Source organism: Syngnathus floridae, chromosome 4 (assembly GCF_059516105.1).
Source record: "Syngnathus floridae isolate MCC-2025c chromosome 4, RoL_Sflo_1.0, whole genome shotgun sequence".
NCBI lineage: Eukaryota > Metazoa > Chordata > Actinopteri > Syngnathiformes > Syngnathidae > Syngnathus > Syngnathus floridae.
The window spans coordinates 18,313,947-18,333,461 of NC_142416.1; the positions used below are offsets into that span (position 1 = coordinate 18,313,947).

Consider the following 19,515-nt stretch of genomic DNA (forward strand, 5'->3'; position numbering starts at 1 on the left):
TCAAGTGTCATGACCTTGGAACGAGCTGAACACCCACACCGGAGCTATGTTGCCTTTACAAGTGATTTTAAACCCCGGCCTAAACCACGATCCAATTTAAAGTGCAATAAATAATTGATACATTGTAGTAGAATATATTATGTTAAAAAAATTAAAAATCTCAAAATATTGCCTGTTGTGTATGTGAATACTGGACAAAATGAAGTTCTCCCACGGCCAATATTGACAAAAAATCTTAAAAACAAGTTTTAATAAAAACACTATTGCTGATCAGTAAGCAACAGACGGAGCTTGGGAGCATGCCATTTCAAAAGAAACTGATCCCTGAGAATACTTTATAAATGAGCCATTATTAAACCGAGTTCAAGCACATTACCCTTCCCCCAGCGGCACTTGAAAATAAAAAAGTTTTGGACGTTCCAGATGTGAAAAGAATTCATCTCAATGTTTTCCACAAATTACGACCGAAAAGTATTTTTCTTACAAATATTCAAAGCGATTATAACTACCCTAAGGAGTTAACGGGATTCAGACTATGGCACATGCAAATGTCCAAATTCTGGTTGTAGGAACATAACTCATGCTCATGACTTGACCAGTTTAATTTTTTCCCCTCATATTTGGCCTACATTTTATTTTTATATAAGTAAACATTATTTGTCATCTTTATGATTTATTATTACCTGTGTGCCTGCAGTGGATGATTTCTGTCAGGCCTTTTTGGCATTATAGGAAAAAATGAAAAAGGATTGTTGACATTTAGCCTACGAGTACGGTCAAACATATTTGGCGGTCGAGAATATTTATTCGGCATTATCAGTTCCACTCTTCCGTGCGACGACGTAAAGGAGACTTTTGCTTCTGGTGAAGCCAACCCAGCCGGTATCGCATAGTGGCGAACGGCTACTATACGATTCAAAATACTGCAGGCAGGGACATGAGGGGTAGTTGTAGTTATAAGCTGAAGCCACCCAAAAAATTATTTGGCTCATGTGCTGCATCGTCATTGGGGTGGAGGTCCTTGCTGGAGGTTTCGGCCCGTGTGTCATCGCTACGATCACTGCCGCTCTCGATGGTGATGGGAGTTGGCGAATGTTTCTCAGTGCTCGTGTGCCGCCGGCTCTTCTTCTTGTGTTTTTTCCTCTTCTTCTTGTGTCGTTTGCTGCGAACACTCCTTTCGTCTTTCTCCTCTGCTGCGGAGTCGTCGTCTTTGGGGGACGAGGGGTTGTCAAGGTGTCTGGTTTTGTATTTCCTCTTGCCGGCGGGCTTTTCGAGGTGAGATCGTCTCGGCGAGCTCGACCTGGACCTCTGCCCGTCCCGCCGCCTCAGTTCACTGCTGCGACTCCTGGAGCGATAGCGTCGTTCGTAATGTTTCCTGCTAGCTTGATGGGAGATGTCGCTCTCTTTCCTTCTGAGTTTACGGTCGTATTTCTCATCCCTGCGATCGGGGCAGTAATAGTCTCTCTCTCTGGAGCGGCAGTTCGATGGACTGCGGCTGTGGCGTCGTGGCTTGGCGCTTGACCTTCCGCTCTTGTGCTTTCTGTCCTTCCAGTCGCGTTTTCGGCTGGATCGCTCGGAACCGCCTCGGTCTTTTCTCTCGGACTCACTCGACGCCTTGCATACTTTCGACTTTAGAGTGTGTAATTTTTCTTTGGTGTCAAGGTGTCGGCGGTAGCCTGTGTCGACGGGCTCGCTCCTCGGCGAGGATGGCGGACTGTTGCTGTCGAAGCGAATGTGCTGGGGCAGGGGTGGCACTTCTTTAGCGTCGTCGCTCCAGTACTCGTCGGAGGAGAGCTGCACCAGCTCGGGTGTTCTTTGGGTCCTCGGTTTAATAAAACCGACGATGACGCAGTCGTCACTTTCCGAAGACAAACACTCATCGACTTGAATGCGCGTCGCGTTTCCTTGCTGCGGCGGAGATGTCGGAATTTCGCGCGCTTCCTCCTCGACGCTGCTGTCCGAGTCGGAATCGTGAACAGACTCCCTTCCCGTTCGACACTGCTCCGCAGTGGTGGAATACGACGGCCCTGGCGTTTCGTCATCCCACAGGGAGCGGCTCAGATTCGACGTGCTGTAACCGGGGGTTCTCGGTGGCTCCAAGTCCAAGCCCTCATCCTCGGAAAGAGCTATGACAGACGAGTTGGAGCTGATGTCCGAATTGGAGGAGTGGGCCGAGCCATCGTACATGGCATGTTGGTCGTAGGCTTCCATGTTAAACGGGGACTTTGCGAAGCTGATGAATTCGTGCAGAAAGTGCTCGGTGCGGCTCTGCAGAAACGGCCAGAGCTCTTCCTGGATGGCTCTGTCTTCCATGTCCACACGGGTAATGCGTGACATGATGATGTGCTGGACGATGTTAACCAGGGAGCCGTGCGCACCGTATAGCACCACAAGCTCTCTTTTTAGCCAAGGGATAAGTCTGTGCAAGCAGGCGGGGTTTTTGCGATAGAACTCAGCCGAGGTGTCTCGGGAGCGTCCTCCGTCGCGTACAGTGCGGACTCTCAGTCCCTGTCGGTAAAGTTCCCGCCGGAAGTTGACCATTTCGAGCTCTCTGATATTGTGAAACGTGCGGCCTTCACTCGCTGCTTTCCTTTTGGCTGCCATCCTCGTCATCATGCGCCGGATGTAACGCGTCTGGTGCTGCTCCGGTGGATTGACTGTCGCCTCAAACATGACGCCGTTGTCTGGAGGAGGAGAAGTCCTTCCCCACTGCTGTCGCCGTACCCCGGTAACAGTGGTACGGTATCTAAAGCGCACACCGCCAAACATCCCAAATGATCCATTAGTAGCCGGCTTCAAGTCGTACTGTTTGAAGTCTTGCTCTGATTTTATACTGTGATAAATGGAATTAAATGGCTGCTTGCATAAGGGACATTCAGCTTTGTTCTTGGACCACTCGTGGATGCAGCGAAAACAGAATTTGTGCAGGCAGATATCCAGGTAGGCAATGTTGTTAAAGACATCCAAGCAGATGGGACACTTTGAGTCCGGAGACACTTCGGCCGCCTTGGCTTCTGTGGTTTTCCTCTTGTCCCTCTTCTGGTTCTGCTGCAGGGCAAGCTTGATGGCAGACATGGTCTGAAACAAAAAACAAGTACCACTAAGATTCAGACATTCAATTCATTTGTCATTTATATTGAATATATTGCCACTTCCTCTTTGGTTTCAGGGAGTGTTGCACTGTACTGTACTGCGAGTGTGGTTAAATAAAGTTGTTTCTTTTTTTTAGCATATCGATACCTTTGCACAAAAGAGGTCTTAACCCACTACAAAAACAACTTGTGCTTTACATGACATGGCGTAAGAAGTTTTGGTTCGTGACTATGTCAGACCAGTAGAAACGTTTTTCATTTTTTTGAAGCAAACACACCAACTAATGCATTGTGGTCTATCACAAACACTTAATTCCATATTTAAAATTCTCTGATCTATCTATCTATCTATCTATCTATCTATCTATCTATCTATCTATCTATCTATCTATCTATCTATCTATCTATCTATACACATACATATATAAGATGTTATTACGTGGCTAGCACTAATCGGCTGCTTCCTTTCCTATTGCTTGGACAATTTACAAGTTGATTCGAAATATAACGCTTCATCAAACTATATATTTGAGGTAGCCTTAATACCTCTAAGATATCTAGAAATGAGATTATTTTGTGGTTTACACTAGATAGTACTTGTTTAGCTAGTGGGCTAGCCGGCTATCAACTTGAGCTAGGTTGCCGCTAATGCTAACGAGCTGGCTCGGCTGTCTTTGAGTAGTTAAGTTTGATATGAAAGAAAACATTTACCTCCGATTTTAATCACTCTGGTAACTTGGCAAACGATTAGCCTCCCTCCGTTTCTTAAAATAAAAGATGAACAGCTGCATTTGACAAACACCAACACTCTTCACCAGATGAGAAGAGTGCCGGAGTGCCGTCATTCCCTTAATGTTACAGTGTTATCGCTCGTGATCTGTCGTGAACTTCCGGCTTTCACAATAAGAGAGCACTTCCGTTTTAAGAAAATAAAATCACGTTTGATTTGAGAAAAAATGTACTCGATTACTGTTACTTTAGAACGGGACTAAATTTCAGCCACAAAAAATGCTCTGAAATTAACATTTTGACCATGTGAGGCCCTTTGAGACTTGAACCGTATTAATAATCTTGACTTAACATTTCTTTTTAAGAAAAATAATGGAATAAAAGTAAAAACATACATTGCATTAGTACTACTTTGACAACTTATTCAAAACGTTATACACATAGGTTGATTTTTAAACATGCACACATTAAACATTTAGAAAGCGACTCATACACATGACTTTATATTTTAATTGGCATATTAACAGTTTTTACAAACAGACATTTCTAAAATTCAATGGGTCAATGATGATGATCGTGGCTCTCGGGGAGTTCTGGCACAACTTGGCCTGTCTCCAGAATAGTGTCACCCTAAACAAAAAAGGAACACAAACATTTTATTCCATCAAGAGGGGATTTACATTAAGCACAATAAAAACACAATAAAATCATATTTTTCAAGATAGATGTATAGTGTGTAAATTAATTGATACTTACAGGGAAAAGCTTGGGTTTCAATTCCACAATGCCATATGGTCTTTTCTGTCCAGTAAAATAATACAAAACATAGTTATTTGAGGTTACATACTATTTTTTTTTCTCTGTGACCTTCCAAGTAATTCAAAACACTTGTATCTTCTGAAATGTTCCTCATTGAAGTGAATACAAATGCCATTAATCTGTTACAGCACCATCCAGGAACACTGATTTTTTGTGTGCTTCATAAAAGCAGTTTTCTTTACAAAAACATTCACAGGGCAGGGCATAAGGACAGTTGTATTATCAAATTCTGTCTAAAGAAGTTGCTGCACCATTTGTGTTCATATCCACTCCTTAAAGGATTATAACTGCAAGTTTCGTTAGCCCACCTATTACATTTTTCATGACAGTAAACTTCCACTAGGAATGGCAATAAACAGTTTGAAGCAGCACGTTATGACATCTTTTTTTTCTAGAAATTATTGCAAAGACACTTTTACATCTCGAACGTTCAATGCACCCTTTCACTCCTCAACGTATGTATTATTATATGTGATATTTAATAGAAGCTTCAACTTACAGCAACATGATATTTGACGTAGTAGTGGACGACCCAAGCAGGAATCAACAAGCGTGTTAATGTGAAAACGCTCCCTTTGTAGGCTTTGTATGTCTGAAATGAGAAACATGTCAAGTACATAAAAATAATTCTTAATAAGCACTGTAATAGGCGGTGACAAAAAATATCATTAGCAGTCAAATTTAAAGCTGGCAATTTTACACTGTTAGACTAGTTGACGTTTCTCCTCTGTTTTCCATGAGTGACAAAACGCACAAATATCTGACTATAATTGAAGGATAGGTGTGTGCTAATCACTGCTAGCTGTTATTAGCATCACTCACGTAAAGCCTCCATAGGCTCTTGGGCTCCAGAAAACCTGCCCAGAACTTGGTGACTGGGCCGGGTGGTTTTGCTTGTACGACGGGCTCCCTGGGGCTAAGTTCTTGGTCCTTCAGCCACTGCCTTCGGAGCTTAGTGAGCTGGTCCAAGCGGAGCTTCTCGTCCGGAGTGTAGCCAGACATGGTCGTTTATTTATCCGATATTATTCAACAACCTCAGCAAAGCTCCAATGACAACATGGAGGACTTCGCGACGAGACCGGATGTGGGTTCTTCCACTGTACGAATTTAGTAGCGACACCTGCCGGACGGAATGGTTACATGCAACAGACGTTGCACATTACAAGTGGTATTTTTTCTGAATAATCTTGTTTAAAAATAAAGACAACACTCATTAGTTTACATGTTATCTTCAATATAATGAAATAATAATTATTATAGCTACATTACTGTTTTTGATACCTGATTATTTTCTTTAAAAAATCATTCAAATAGTATTTTAATTAGCCAATTTTTGTGACATTTTAGGACTGCTATTACGGTGTATGACAGTTGACAATTGACTTATACTGCTCAAACCTATTTGTCTAAATTGACTTTGAAAGATTATTCTGGAAGGAAATGATTGTAATGCCATTATTTGTTCAGTTATTGCATTGCATATGGCTCTGCTATGGGACAAGCTATTGATGCCAGCAGTATGACCGAATTGCTGTATTAAAGTGGGAGCTATGTACGACGACACCACACGCATTGATTACGTCACAGACTGCAAAGTGATTTTTATGGACACATACATAGCTGTTGTCCTAAAAAAAAAGTAGGAGATTAACGCTCCAATTTGCAAGACCATTGGACTTTAATCAATGACAGCAAATTCAGGTACGATGCCTAATATTAAGAGGAAAAAAAAATCTATTGTATTGACCGGTTATCAAATCATAGTTTTGTACGTCACATTCCTGTTCTCTTTGCCTCTAGGGGGCGATACTGGCTGAAATCAGAATAGTGTTAGGCTCTGGGCGGTGTATTGAAGATCCTTTTTTTTTTTTTGTAACTTGAAATGAAATGTGCCACTTTCACTTCTCATTTGTGGAGAAAAAAAATTATGACGAATCTGGCTTTGCTGTCGCGTGATTGTTTCTCTTTATGCCTTTCACGCGACACTCCGTCACGAGCCTAAAATCAGGTCAGTTTGAGTCGGAGGGTTTTCCATCTGCATGCTGGTTGTGAGGTTTATCACCACACGGTATGTTTATTTAAAGTAACGTTTAAAGTTTTGTTCATTCTGTCTTAGGTAAACTCTAAAGTTAGTCGTGCGTCGGCTCCTGTTTTCTGACGTCATCATTAGGCGCTGGTATTTTTTATTGAGCTTCAATAACATACACAATCAAGTTCCTACAGGAACACAACACAACTCATATTACAAAAAACATATAACAAAAAAACATGACTTCTCGATATCTGCAATCTATTTTTATGTATATTTTAATTTTTTGTTATTACCGAAATGAGGGATCTTGATCTGAGATCTATATTTAAAAACATGCAATTGAACAGGGGTGTGTAGACTCTAAAATGGAGATCCTAAAATGGCAAAAACACTCTCTCTCTCCCCTCCTGATTCAACAGAATGTCTACCAGTCCCCATCGCCATGTTGTCTGGGAGTCGGAGCGCCTGGTGGCCTACCTTCACCCTCGACCATGGACGCCTGGCTCGGTGATACTGGAGCGCCGCGTGCCTGGAGCAAAGGCGGGCAGCATCTTTCACCTGGAGGAGGCTGAGTATTTGTCCTGGATGCTGGGGAGCAGGGCGGTGGCCCAGCTGCTGTGCGACAAACTCCTGGTGCATCGCTGTGCCCTGGTCACCAGACCCCATGTTGACAGACCTGCTCAGGTGTGCACTTCCTTGACCAATGTATTTATTATAAACTACTACAGGTGAGAAACATGAACGCTATTTAGACACAAATTTGTTTAGAGATAAGAATTTGGATTTGATGGCATCTAGTGGCAGCTTTGGATGTTTTGGAAACAGAAGAAAACTCCCTGGTGGGAGAAAAAGGTTCTAACGGTGTGTTGCTTGTGTTCTTTAATCTTCTAGATACGTGTCATCCCGTTGCACGGCCTGGCTGCACAGTGGCGTCCTCACCAGGCAGGCGAGGAGGAGCACCACTCCTACGATCCGGGCTACTGCACCTCCAAGACGGCGCCTCGCTGGAGTGAGGCTCGTCTGGATGAGATACTGGCCAGGATCCGTGCCAAACTCCCCAACCCGGACGCACCGCCCAACCTGACGTTCCTGGGCGACGACCAGTCCCATCCTGGTCTGTTCTCTCGCATCGTCCGGGGCGAGGAGCTGCAGTGGCGAGTGTGGGAAGACGAGGGCCATGTTTCTTTCCTCACCCCGTTTCCCAACGCGCCCGGCTTCACCGTGCTCGTGCCACGCCGTCCTCTCTCCTCAGACATATTCGGGCTGAGCGAGAGCGACTACGAGGGGCTGGTGCTGGCCGCCCGCAAGGTGTCGCATCTCCTGGAGAAGGGATTGGGGGCATGGGGCGTGGGTCTCATCTTCGAGGGCTTTGAGATTAATTACGCACACGCAAAGTTGATTCCGCTGCTCCGGCTGCCGTCTGCCGGGGAAGGAAATCACAGCGTGCAGCCGGCGCCTCCGCAGTGCGTGTCCTCGTATCCTGGTTACGTCACCTCGGAGGACGGACCCGAAGCGTCCTTGGAAAGTTTGGAGGAGATGTATGCCAAGATGACCTTACAGTAGAGCTCTACAATAATGAGGTTGTCACAACTTTGTTGGTGACTTATTGAAAATAAAAATGGTTTAAAAAAAAAATATGAGGGGTCAACAAAGATTCAGTAGGAGGCGGCATCAGACATCGATGCAGTGTGGCGTCCTCGCAACGCAGCAGCCACACCCCCGACCTCCCACGCACTCCATCTTGGTGATATAGAGGAGCGGCTCCACGCTGCAGCTCAAGTCCATGATGGAGTACACGCTAATTCGGATCTGGCAGGTGAACTCCATCAGGGAATAGTAAGACGCAAAGGGCATCAGCACGGGCGGCAGGTAGTTGACGACAATAATAGCCAGGACAATGAGCACCATTTTCAGGGCCCTCTTCTTGGCCGGGTGCATGACCTCCTTGCCGGCGACGGAGCGCCGCAGCACCCAGATGACGGAGATGTTGCACAGCACCATGACGGCAAACGCAAAGAGCACCACGCCGCTGAAGACGCCGTCGACGCTCCTTGAGCCCAGGATGCATTTAGCCAGGGCGTACGGCATGATCACGGCCCAAGTGGCCACCGAAATCCCAGTGCGAATTTTGTTGTTCTGGTTGCTGGCGAATAACACGGGGTGGACCACCGCCATGTGGCGATCCACACAAACACAAACCTAAAACAGATATTGTTCATTGTAATACAGGTTCATTTGTTGCTTGCGAAGGTTTCAAAATCCCCGGCATGAGGGCCATAAAAAAATAATCCCATCTACGTTCGAATCGCATGAATACTTGAGTCTTACTTTGACGAATCAAATTCCAATTGATGTTCCGGTGTAGCAGAATGCTTTTGCAATTTCAATTCCAAGATCTGCCGCAATTACCGTCGAAACAGCTTCACAAGAATTCAACCAATCATGTGGGCATAAATCACTGACCCATAAATCAGACATCAAACTCACCAAGAAGAGCACCCCTAGGTCCTTAACGCCGTACGAGAACCTTTGCAGATACCAGATGCGCGCGTCGTCCAGCAGCAGCGAGTTGAGCAGCTCGGTGGGCATCATGAGGCAGAAGTAGGCATCCAGAACGGCCAGGCTGATGATGAACACGTCCGAGGTGCACGCGTCGCTCTTCTTGGCGGCGATCTGCCAAATGACCAGGCCGTTGCAGGGGGTGCCCACCACCAGGTTGAACACCTTTACGCCGTAGTAGAAGACAAAGCCGTACGGGGCCACGGCGCATATTTGGTACTGGTACCACAGGGGGCTGGCGAATGTGCCACTTGAGTTCATCTTGGAGAGGAGAGAAGGCAAGTTTAGCATTCAGTTACTCACTTTTCAAAATTTAGAATTGGTAAGAAAACAGATGTATTATTACACCGCATCATTAATGTTGCTATACTATAAATTGCACCCATGGCCAAATAATCTACACGACATATTTGTTGTATGTGAAGAAAATATGCATACTGTTAACACCCAATAGGATATAAGCATCATGAAGAAAAAGAAAAAAAAGTGTTTTTTTTTTTTCTTGAAACGAGTCACGTAATTTACAGAAAAACAGCAAATGTTATGAATGTTTGCATAAAGTTTGTTTGTTTCCTCTTTAATTTGCCGCTATTGTTGATGAACAGATCATTTTAGAAAATTTTCCATGATATGAAAAAAAACCCACAATTTCCACAAAGTAAAGTATTTTAGGAAAAGAATATGCTATAAAAAATAAAACTCATATGGGACACAAAAATTGCAGCTCATACCTTGATTGGCAGTAGCAAGTCGCAGCAGCCTCAAGTCAGAGCGTGGATTGGAAACTAGAATTTTCTCAGCAGGTCGTGAGAATAAAAATAGGGTGAATTTGGTAGTCTATTGGTTGGTCCGGTCCGGTGAGCAAAGGGGGCGTGGCCAGACGCACAACGTCACCCTACCTGTGTTGGCAACTGGAGCTCACCCATGGTCTGGGCGCCTCTGGCTATCTGGCGCAAACAGGTGACGCAAGCTGAGAAATCTAACGCAACGTCTTACCAGCCACGCTCCAACTTTAAAAAGCCTGCTGGGAATTAAAAAGAAAACAATGAAAGCTTTTTAAGTGGCGTTTGGGATGAAGTGATTCAGTGTCGCACCTGAGCCAGTAGATGGCACTAGAGGGGAGAAACACCTCCTTTTAAAATAACACAAAATTTCAAATATTCTGCTTCCATTTTTTTCATTCCAAAAATGTTTTTGCAAAATTCACAAATTTCCAGCAAAGCTTTCCCCACTCATTCCGAATGGCACGTATACACACTAGGCACGAGATCAACTCGTACCCTCGCTGGATAAATTACTTTTTATTTTAAATATTGTAATTTGCCTGGTTCCGACTAAATCTTATGTAGCATAGCGGTTAAACAATCAGGCTTCTCGGGTAGTTGTTTATCACTTTGCGTCACGGGTTCAAATCCCGCTGTCTACTAGTAAACTATAAAAAAATAGTAAAGAAAAAAATATATAGCGGCTGTTACATACATACATATATATATATATATATATATATATATATATATATATATATATATATATATATATATATATATATATATATATATATTATTGTTTTCAATTTTGTGCAGCCAGTCGAAAATGTAAATGTTTCGTTCCACGTGTTTATTGAAGATTTGAACAGTTTTGCAATCCGACAATTTCCATGTTGCTTGTGACGAATCTGCAGTCACGAAACACAAGATTACTGAACTGCCTTTGCCCTAACGTCCGCAACTGGATTTGAACCGCAACACAGGCAGCTGTCATGGCATTTTTCGGGCACCAGTTTTGCAGAGCTTTCTCTTCATCGGCCCTCAGGAGTGTGGCCATCAAGCATGTTGTCATAATCGGTGGTGGACAAATGGGTGCGGGGATCGCTCAGGTGGGCCAAAAATGAACGTTTTGAGTGTTAGCCGAGCGGCTAGGTGGCTAAGCGAGTGTCGCCGAGAGCGTAGTGCCCTCACGAAAAACACATCTAGGATATTGACGCACAAGTTGCACTATTTGTTGTCGTGCTGCAGTTCATTAAACATTTAAATTGTAATGTTAAGATTTGTCATACAGTGGACAAATCACGCAAAGTTCAAAGTAGTAGAGTTTCACTTAACTGCACTTGCAGTTACGGCCACCAGATGTCGCCGCCTACCCACTTTATCTTCGCGTAGTTGCTCTTTAACTATTAAAATCAATAATTGTCCATCTTTTCGGACTTTAGAGCCTATGTGTTGTCTTAATTCATCCTCTAGGATCGTGCTATTAAAAACTATTTTCACAGTCAAACTGTCAACATGATAAATTAACTATTAAATGCGTTCTATAAAGGGGGCGTAACTTTGTTTGTATACAAATGGTATGTTATCCGGTGTGTCATTTATCGAGATGGAATACGATTACCAATACTGTATAAAAATAAGTCAGCCACTGTCAAAAGTAAAAATAGAATAGCATCATATGCGTGCTGCTTTGCCCGCTAACTCTTACGTGGATGTTTATGTTAGGTTGCTGCGTCGACCGGCCACCAGGTGACGCTGGTGGACATGTCAGAGGCCATCTTGACAAAGGCAGTCAAGGATATGGGTACGAGCTTGAAGAGAGTGGTCAAGAAAAAGTATGCTGACAAGCCCGAGGTTAGTGCCCGATCATGGTGAAAGAGTAGAGCTGCAAATTGTTTACCGGAGGTGCTTACATTTTCTCTCCAGGCGGGTGAGGCGTTCATTGAGAAAGTTCTGAGCAACGTGTCCACCGCCACAGACGCCACCGCCGCCGTCCAGAGTACGGACCTCGTGCTGGAGGCCATTGTGGAAAACCTAAAAGTCAAACAGGATCTTTTCAGCGTGCTTGACAAGGCGGCACCAGCGTAAGCATCCAGTCATATATAAATGTAATTTTTTGAGTGTCAAATAAATAAAGTTTTCCACCATATTCAATTTATATAGATGCAGCTTTTCAATTTTTTAAGGTATTTTCCCACTTTGACTCTTTCTTCATCAGACACACCATATTTGCCAGCAACACATCGTCGCTGGCTATCGGTGACATCGCTAGCGCCACCTCCCGACTGGACCGCTTTGGCGGCCTGCACTTTTTCAACCCGGTCCCCATGATGAAACTCGTCGAGGTAACGTGACACAACAGAGTCTTGTCTATTCTCCTCTCCTTATTCACCTCACTATGTAGACTTCCTGCCACAAAAACAAAATCAAACCTCACAGGTGATCGGAACTTCTGCCACGAGTCAGGAGACGTTCGACTCCCTGATGAACTTCAGCAAAGCACTGGGCAAAACGACTGTGTCTTGCAAGGTAGGACAGAGTGTTGTCGTTTTTTTCTTAAGCTATCATCTTATCCCGCACGCTCCCTGTTCAGGACACACCGGGATTCATCGTGAACCGCCTGCTCGTCCCCTACATGATGGAGGCCGTGCGGCTCCATGAGAGAGGTGGGAAACCGCTCTTGCCTTTTTTTTTTTTTTTTTTTTTAAATTTAAAGCCAGAGAATCGTTTTGAACCCGAATCGTTCACGTTCAAACAATGCTCCACCTGATTTGAGAGTTAGAGCATGTCACATTAGTACGTCATAGCATCCAAATGATTGCAGGTCACGGCTCCAAAGAAGACATCGACGTGGCCATGAAGCTCGGTGCTGGATACCCGATGGGACCCTTTGAGTTGCTGGACTATGTGGGTTTAGATACAGCCAAGTTCATTTTAGACGGTGAGTTGAAATGTTGTCGTCCGATGACTGGTGAATCTGGAATTGCGTTTTAAGGGTTGGTGTTGTTTGTCATCAGGGTGGAGCGCCATGGATGCAAAGAATCCTCTCTTTACCTCGAGCTCTTTGCTTAACAAGCTGGTCGCAGAGGGCAAGTTAGGCAAAAAGACGGGAGAAGGATTCTACAAGTACAAGTAGCTTCACCATAGTCAAGAATGGCGACAAAAACTGAAGACTAATGGAGGAATAAATGTTGCTTCAATGATAATGTGACTTTCAATCATATGTGCCTTGTTTGCCTGATTGACCTGAGATCAGCACTACCCCCATGTGAACTCTCTATCATATGTGAAAATGGATCGAGGGAATTTTTTGTCACTTATCGCTTGTTAGTTGCTTGTTTTTCAAATACATTTGAACAATAAAGACTTTACTATGTTAAACACAGGCCTTAATTTTATACAAGCATGATTTTGGCTGTATCTGCGAAGGGTTAAAACTAGGATCTGGGTTGCAAACTAGACTTAGGGTTTCAAACTGGGGTTAGCGCAGGGGTCGGGAAACCTTTTTGGCAGACAGAGCCCATTTAGAAAAAAAAATAGTGTACCATTTAAAAAAAAAACGATAGGCTAAATACAATTAAATGCATGTATTTTAATTAAGACCAACGATTTTTTTGAGTGTACTAATGTATTCTTTTTAATAAAGTTTTTATATTGAAGTCTAGAAAAAAAACTCACCATTAATGAGATTTCTGGGGCTGCATCGTTTTGCTGATGGTTCTGTAGTCCGGTTGATATGCGGTGAGGTTGAGCTTCATGCAGGCGTCTCATCAGTCATAATGGTCGGATCGTGAACGGTTCTTGCTGACAGAGGCATGTCTTTTATCCGTTTGAGTATATTTTCTTTATCCGTGAAGTCGTCGAAAAAAGTTCATTAGCCACATCAAGCATGAATGCTCGCCATCAGTGAATGTCTTCCTCACAATTGCTAATGCGCCAGCAAAATTAGCTGAATTAAAGTCACCTTAGTTGTTGTAAATGCGAATTCTTCGGTCCACTCACTTTGAAATGTTCAATAATCGTCTTTTTTTTTTCTTTTCGCCATCTTTTTTGCTTGCCTGGCACACACCAGCTAGCTAGCTAAAATTTTAATTAAAGCGGATGGAATTTGACCTCTCACGACCCCGTAGGCACCGTGTTGTCCAATAAAAATCGCGCTTTTTTTTTGTCCGACCTGACGTCACACTTCTGTACACCGAAGGGGAGCTGTGATTGGCTAGATTCAGCGGTAGCAAACAGATGGGATGGATTGCAAACGTGATCATATTTTATATTTTGAAAGCTAATTCAACATTTTGATTTCAGTAGGTCTATTTTTTACTTTGACGATATAACAAATAAGGACTGAAATTGTTTTTTTTTTTATAAAGAAAAAAAAAAGACTAATAAATCATTCTGCCACACCTTGGTTACAACACACGAGTGATCAAATGAGCAAATGGTGCCTTTTTATTGATTTTTCTTAAAAAACAACAAAAAAAAAAATGTGGAAACAGTTCAAAGACAACCACTTGGGAAGCAAAAGTGCTTCTCCAAGACAACAGAGACCCCAAATCATATCAACACGGGATAAAGTCATCATCATCATCATCATCGTGGAGCAATAGTAAAATAGAGGAAATATTAATTACAGAGATGTTTGCGTGGTGGGAGCGGGGACAAAATAAAACAAAAACTGAAGAGCTCACTATTTTGCCACCAGGAAAAAAATAAAGGTCCATTGCAATGTAAGAGACTGCCAAGTGCTGGGGTAAATATATAATATCTGCTTCATTTGTCTGTTTGTCCATCAATAAAATATAGACCTCACTCTCGCATGTCGCCTGAAAAAACAAAAACAAGAAAAAGGAAAAGTACACCCACACAGACACAGAGCATTAGATTGTAAGATTATGAAAAAACAAAACAAAAACAAGCCTTCAAGAGAAGAAATGGCTTTCCTGTGTTTCCAAAGCTTACGTTCATATTTTGCACTATATATATATTTATATATATATAAAAAAACAATATTAAAAAAAATGTACACCATGAAATTAAAAACTAGGGCTCAAGATTTAAAAAAAAGAAAATGAAAAAAGGTTGATCCTTTTGGCCAACCAACTGGTCCAACTTATAAAACAAATTTAAAATAAAAAAAAGTGTCGCGATGAGATGAGACGAGATCCCTCCTTGTTCCTTAGTGCAATCTACAAGAGTTGATTGGTCCTTTTGGTCGGAGGGGGCGGGAACCCCAATATGGTCGCCGGAATGTCGACCCGAACCAATTGAGCAGGGCCTCAAACTACTAGTTCTGGAAAAATATAGTCAACATTTATTACCAATACTTGTGCTTACCTATTTTTCAACCTTTAATTTATTTGTTATAGTCTGTAGGTTTCTTGCTCCTGAATTTGACAAAAGAGGTAACAAATAACTTACAATAACTTAGTTGGAGTGTGCAGGTGGTGTGTGTTTATGTGTGTGCGGATGTGTGTACAAGAAGTGACACACACACACACACACGGACGCTTTGAGTGAAAGAACGTGAGTGATGGTGATTGTCGTGTTCAGTCAGTGTCTTTCCAGCAAGGAGAATGTGAGGTGGAACTTTTCGGGGGGTGTCAGGTGATAAGTGATGGGCAGGTGGGGTAGTTAAGGGAGGCGGATGTCGGTTGGGGAGGGGGGAGAGGGGGGGTACTGGTCCTCTGAGGCTCTTCATGGAATCTTAGCAGGCCTCCATCTCGAGCAGAGGCCCCGCAGCGGCTGCCTTCGCTTTGCATGTGGAGAAGTTGTTCCGTTTTCCTCCTGCAATGACAGAAAGACATGAGTGGTGGTCACTTATTGCCATAGCAACACAAAGGAGTTGCGCCAAGAAGAAAAAAAAAATCATATCAAAGATGTACAAAGAGCGATCAATGGAAAATTGTACTTGTAAATGATGAGGGGCTTCAACTACTGAAAATAAAAAAGACATTTTATATTTTCCCCCCAAATAAACTACAACTTCATCTCGATTACACAGCTTATTTTGGCCGGAATTCACTAAACAAATAAAAATAAATAAATGAAATATTAATCACTGACATCAGTTCTAAAGTTAGCATCTTCTTGTTATCCATATTTGAAACATCTTCACCACATGTTCTCTCAGCCTAACCCCATCCTGACATCCCAGCACAACCCAGCAAAGCCCAAAAAAAAAAAAAAAAAAACCTCCCACCCTTTCAGACACCGCAGACATGAAACGATTCGGCCTTCCTGCTTGGGGAAAGCAGAGTGTATGAGTGTGTGTGTTGCTGTCGGCAACGGGCCAACACTTCACAAGGTCTGGCCGACACAAACACCAGGATTCAGGAGCAACTTGACCCCTCCTCTCCGCCTCCTCCCGCCTGCATTAGCACTCAGGAATGCTGGCTAGCCTTTTTTTTTTTTTTTTACACAGGAAATGAAGCACTCCTCTGTTCATACACGCACACACGGCGATCCCTGTGCCGGGACACGAGCTCTCCGCCGGGCGTTTGAAGTGCGTGAGGTTAAGATAACTGGCGCGGCCTCACGTCTCAATCGGCACTTTCAACCTCCCGCGCGCCCAATCAAAGGAGGCCGCGGCTGGGAAAGGCCCGCCTCTGAGCATCCATTACCCCCCCCGCCCCTCCCTTTACTGGGCTATTTCTTCTGGTGCCATTAAGAAGGCAAACACGGCGGACAAATTGGTCTTTTGAAGGAAGGCTGGGAGGGAGCCCACAAATAACACGACGGAGGGACAATACACGAGATGGACAAAAGTTTTGGAGAAGTTGACTTTTTGCATGTGACGATCCCTCGACGGCCCTCGCGAAGAAGTGACCTTGGCGCACATGTGGCGAGTAAAGTTACGCCGGGGAGGAATAAAAATGAGTGGGTCCATTAAAAGAGGCACCTGGAGGAAAAGGAGGGGGAGATTTTGCACACTCGGCACTTTCACCAACGCCCTTTCCGTCCCCATTAACTTTTATTTATATTGATTTTTTTTTTAAAAATAATGCGCAAGGCTGGCCAAGAAGGTCTCAAACGTAAAAAAGTGAGCCCACAAACCGCCAGCATGTGTGGGTGCGACTAATGGGAGGCGCTGGCCACATCAGACGCGGCAACCATGGGGGGCCCGCACAGTTCGAGTCTGGCCGTGACCCCCCCCCCTCCCTGTCTGGGGGGTGTGGGGATGGAGGAAGGGGGGGTTGCGGCGGCACGTTCAAAGAGTCTGAACAATGACTGGTCCCCTTCACTGTGGTCCCGCTTGAAAGTGAACACGCCGAGGGAGGGAAAAGGGAAGGGGGCGCCGGAAAGAGAGTGCAAACTTTTTCAGACTTGAAAGCACTTTCAGGGATGGCGGACTCAAAAGCTCGCTTCTTCTACCGCACATGGGCAACTTTAGCAAGTCCGTCGCTGTGCAATCCTTCGAGGGAGTTTGTCATAACAGCCAAATGAGAAGGTTAAGCGAGCAGAAAATTGAATGAAAAATAACAATGCTCCCCCCTCCCTCCTCCTCGGCAGATAAGCGTTTGCCGAGGTCCCGCGACTCGGACTCAGGAAGCGCCGGAGACATGACAAAGACCCACATGGCGTTTAGCGCGGCGCTTCACAATGGGCCTGCGACTCTGCGCTAACACACGCAGGGGAGCAGTCTAAACAACAGGCCACGTGTCAACAAACACAGTCCAGGCTACAACGAGCTCCTTTTCATGCTCGCTTCCTCTCAAAGGAAGGAGGACAAATATCAGATTCGCAGCGAGACCACCACATGGGTATCCCGCGAGGACATCTAATCATTGTTTATGATATTGTACATGAATTTGCGCTCGGGCCCATCCGACCGATATGGAAGTTTTGTCGATGCTAACATGGAATGCTAACAGAACTTGTTGTATGCTAACAATGCTAACAAGACAACTTCTGTCATTTCTGCTTCGTACAGACAGAATATATCAAATATCTGATTGTTGTCTTGTGTGGGGAAAAAAATGATCCAATTGGCTATTAAAAAAAAAAAAAAACATACCCAGAATGCAAGATTTGATCATATTTTGACAAAAAACAATTCTAATTGCTATCTTGTGTTGAATCACCGTAGCGGAAAGAGGAAGTCAAAAAACGATCTCGGAGGCTCGAAGGAAAGTCAACAATTTTTTTTGGTGGCGTCTAAACGGAGCTAACCTCAATCCGGCTCTGTGGGATCTGCATAAATTGAGGGCTCGGGGAATTGCGGCAGGATCCTCGGCATTATGCATATTACGTCAAGGGCTGTCACCGAGAATCAACGAAGGTGTCCATCCCGCCGCGGCTAGGCGCTGCTAATTATTGGAGCCCGGATAGACGGGCTTCTTAACGCTTTGAAAGCCAACTGTGGCCAAAGAAGATGGAGGAGGGGGTTGAGCGGAGAGCAGCCCAATTTGGGGAGCTACTGGCTCATAAATCGATGGACGGGGTTGAAACCTTTTGTGCCATTTTTGACGTAAGAGCAGATTAGTCACAAGTGACCGGCTTTTTCGGGGTGGAATAATAGGATGCTGGCAGGGAGGTAAATATCCATCCCGCCATTTTCTACGGCGCTTGTCCTCATTAGGGCCAGCTGGAGCCTGACAGTCAGCTGACTTGGGGCAAGCGGGGGGTCCAAAATCTTTCTTTGTATTGTACAACTGAACAAGTTTGGGGGCTTTTTCTCAAAAATTGAATTTACGGGGTCAATGACTACCTTTAAAGATGCATTTTGCCACTTTCTGTCCAGTGAAAATGACATCACAATCGCTGAGAACTTATTTTTTTGGGGTCAAATTTCCCCCTGGACATTTCTTTTTTATCTCCAAACCTAAAACTTTTCAAATTTCAAAACTTAAGTCCAAAATATACAACCTTTTCTTTGAAAATATATTTTTAAAGTACATTTTTGGGGCTGAAAATATTTAGCATTTGTTGCTAATAATGAAGCAGGTTACTTCCATGCTAATCACAAGGCTACAGTTTTAGAACACAATAGAAGGAAGAAAATGCTTACAAACAAACCAACACATAGGTTGCCAAATAATCCTCCCTCTTTTTGAAAGAATGACCACAATCAATACATCCCGCCTTTTGTTCCGCCCATCTAACAGGCGGCGTGAAATCTTGTTAAGGCAAAGCAGCTCATTTAAAAAAAAAAAAAAAACCCTCCTTAACGTCTGCTTGACAAAAAAGATGCGACACATGCGGACCATATGGAGCAAAGATGATGCAAACTTTTGGGAAGGGGTGAGGTGAGGGGGGTAATTCAATTAAAAAGTATGAGCACACATACTTTTTTTTTTTCTAATTGCATCATTACTGCTCCAAGATATGTACACACACATTATAATGGACACAATGACTGTGGCATGGGCCTTTTTTAGGATTAGTCTGTTTAGTTTATCTCACATCTTTACGTTGATGACCTAATGTTAGGGTGGGGAGGTGTGTCTTACCATTTTCTCAGATGTACGCCGTTTTCATTCTCTGGCCCGTACCTGCAGAAAATGGCATCTTTTAAGAC

General features: G+C 43.8%; 6 protein-coding genes across 12 annotated transcripts in view; 2 read left to right on the forward strand and 4 right to left on the reverse strand.

The window, feature by feature from the left end:
- Nucleotides 1–222: 222 nt before the first annotated feature.
- toporsa (topoisomerase I binding, arginine/serine-rich a) lies at nucleotides 223–3,979 on the reverse strand. The gene is made up of 2 exons (XM_088373370.1): nucleotides 3,804–3,979; nucleotides 223–3,078 (listed from the first exon to the last, which is right to left on the reverse strand). Exon 2 carries the CDS (start codon nucleotides 3,073–3,075, stop codon nucleotides 955–957), a length of 2,121 nt encoding a protein of 706 aa, XP_088229496.1. The 5' UTR covers nucleotides 3,076–3,078; nucleotides 3,804–3,979; the 3' UTR covers nucleotides 223–954.
- Nucleotides 3,980–4,311: 332 nt separating this feature from the next.
- ndufb6 (NADH:ubiquinone oxidoreductase subunit B) lies at nucleotides 4,312–5,746 on the reverse strand. The gene is made up of 4 exons (XM_088373748.1): nucleotides 5,463–5,746; nucleotides 5,140–5,232; nucleotides 4,578–4,622; nucleotides 4,312–4,451 (listed from the first exon to the last, which is right to left on the reverse strand). Exons 1-4 carry the CDS (start codon nucleotides 5,640–5,642, stop codon nucleotides 4,383–4,385), a joined length of 387 nt encoding a protein of 128 aa, XP_088229874.1. The 5' UTR covers nucleotides 5,643–5,746; the 3' UTR covers nucleotides 4,312–4,382.
- Nucleotides 5,747–6,230: 484 nt separating this feature from the next.
- LOC148399681 (uncharacterized) lies at nucleotides 6,231–8,262 on the forward strand. 3 transcript variants are annotated; one of them, XM_088373744.1, is made up of 3 exons: nucleotides 6,231–6,341; nucleotides 7,092–7,356; nucleotides 7,564–8,262. In XM_088373744.1, exons 2-3 carry the CDS (start codon nucleotides 7,093–7,095, stop codon nucleotides 8,233–8,235), a joined length of 936 nt encoding a protein of 311 aa, XP_088229870.1. In that variant the 5' UTR covers nucleotides 6,231–6,341; nucleotide 7,092; the 3' UTR covers nucleotides 8,236–8,262. The 3 variants fall into 3 exon arrangements, with proteins under 3 accessions (XP_088229870.1, XP_088229868.1, XP_088229869.1); XM_088373742.1 differs by lacking the exon at nucleotides 6,231–6,341 and adding an exon at nucleotides 6,441–6,708; XM_088373743.1 differs by lacking the exon at nucleotides 6,231–6,341 and adding an exon at nucleotides 6,442–6,648.
- On the reverse strand, nucleotides 6,799–12,033 carry LOC148399682 (uncharacterized). 2 transcript variants are annotated; one of them, XM_088373747.1, is made up of 6 exons: nucleotides 11,912–12,033; nucleotides 10,131–10,252; nucleotides 9,963–10,016; nucleotides 9,428–9,492; nucleotides 9,160–9,345; nucleotides 6,799–8,871 (listed from the first exon to the last, which is right to left on the reverse strand). In XM_088373747.1, exons 4-6 carry the CDS (start codon nucleotides 9,440–9,442, stop codon nucleotides 8,344–8,346), a joined length of 729 nt encoding a protein of 242 aa, XP_088229873.1. In that variant the 5' UTR covers nucleotides 9,443–9,492; nucleotides 9,963–10,016; nucleotides 10,131–10,252; nucleotides 11,912–12,033; the 3' UTR covers nucleotides 6,799–8,343. The 2 variants fall into 2 exon arrangements, with proteins under 2 accessions (XP_088229873.1, XP_088229872.1); XM_088373746.1 differs by having other exon boundaries at nucleotides 10,131–10,255; nucleotides 11,912–12,032.
- On the forward strand, nucleotides 10,928–13,379 carry hadh (hydroxyacyl-CoA dehydrogenase). Its single transcript, XM_088373745.1, has 8 exons — nucleotides 10,928–11,107; nucleotides 11,724–11,852; nucleotides 11,925–12,082; nucleotides 12,217–12,343; nucleotides 12,438–12,527; nucleotides 12,592–12,664; nucleotides 12,823–12,939; nucleotides 13,016–13,379. Exons 1-8 carry the CDS (start codon nucleotides 10,991–10,993, stop codon nucleotides 13,132–13,134), a joined length of 930 nt encoding a protein of 309 aa, XP_088229871.1. The 5' UTR covers nucleotides 10,928–10,990; the 3' UTR covers nucleotides 13,135–13,379.
- Nucleotides 13,380–14,424: 1,045 nt separating this feature from the next.
- The window catches only part of lef1 (lymphoid enhancer-binding factor 1), a 57,542-nt gene continuing 52,451 nt past the window's right edge, over nucleotides 14,425–19,515 (reverse strand). For 2 of the 4 annotated variants that reach the window (XM_088373011.1, XM_088373010.1), the window contains exons 14-15: nucleotides 19,448–19,489; nucleotides 14,425–15,782 (exon numbers count right to left, since the gene is read on the reverse strand). In XM_088373011.1, coding sequence (XP_088229137.1) covers nucleotides 19,455–19,489 — 35 coding nt within the window. In that variant the 3' untranslated portion in view covers nucleotides 14,425–15,782; nucleotides 19,448–19,454. The remainder of the gene's footprint in view (nucleotides 15,783–19,447; nucleotides 19,490–19,515) is intronic. The other 2 variants (XM_088373009.1, XM_088373008.1) reach the window with 1 other exon arrangement.

Excerpts from the sequence above, each read along its gene's own strand:
- toporsa (XM_088373370.1), bottom strand. The coding sequence starts at position 3,075 with ATGTCTGCCATCAAGCTTGCCCTGCAGCAGAACCAGAAGAGGGACAAG.
- ndufb6 (XM_088373748.1), bottom strand. The coding sequence starts at position 5,642 with ATGTCTGGCTACACTCCGGACGAGAAGCTCCGCTTGGACCAGCTCACT. Across the intron at positions 4,623-5,139 it reads ACGTCAAATATCATGTTGCT|AAAAGACCATATGGCATTGT; the intron begins GTAAGTTGAAGC and ends TTTACTGGACAG. Across the intron at positions 4,452-4,577 it reads TGAAACCCAAGCTTTTCCCT|GGTGACACTATTCTGGAGAC; the intron begins GTAAGTATCAAT and ends TTTTTTGTTTAG.
- LOC148399681 (XM_088373742.1), top strand. The coding sequence starts at position 6,680 with ATGCTGGTTGTGAGGTTTATCACCACACG. Across the intron at positions 6,709-7,091 it reads GTGAGGTTTATCACCACACG|AATGTCTACCAGTCCCCATC; the intron begins GTATGTTTATTT and ends CTGATTCAACAG. Across the intron at positions 7,357-7,563 it reads ATGTTGACAGACCTGCTCAG|ATACGTGTCATCCCGTTGCA; the intron begins GTGTGCACTTCC and ends TTAATCTTCTAG.
- LOC148399682 (XM_088373747.1), bottom strand. Across the intron at positions 8,872-9,159 it reads ACCTAGGGGTGCTCTTCTTG|GTTTGTGTTTGTGTGGATCG; the intron begins GTGAGTTTGATG and ends TATCTGTTTTAG.
- hadh (XM_088373745.1), top strand. The coding sequence starts at position 10,991 with ATGGCATTTTTCGGGCACCAGTTTTGCAGAGCTTTCTCTTCATCGGCC. Across the intron at positions 11,108-11,723 it reads TGGGTGCGGGGATCGCTCAG|GTTGCTGCGTCGACCGGCCA; the intron begins GTGGGCCAAAAA and ends TGTTTATGTTAG. Across the intron at positions 11,853-11,924 it reads AGTATGCTGACAAGCCCGAG|GCGGGTGAGGCGTTCATTGA; the intron begins GTTAGTGCCCGA and ends TTTTCTCTCCAG.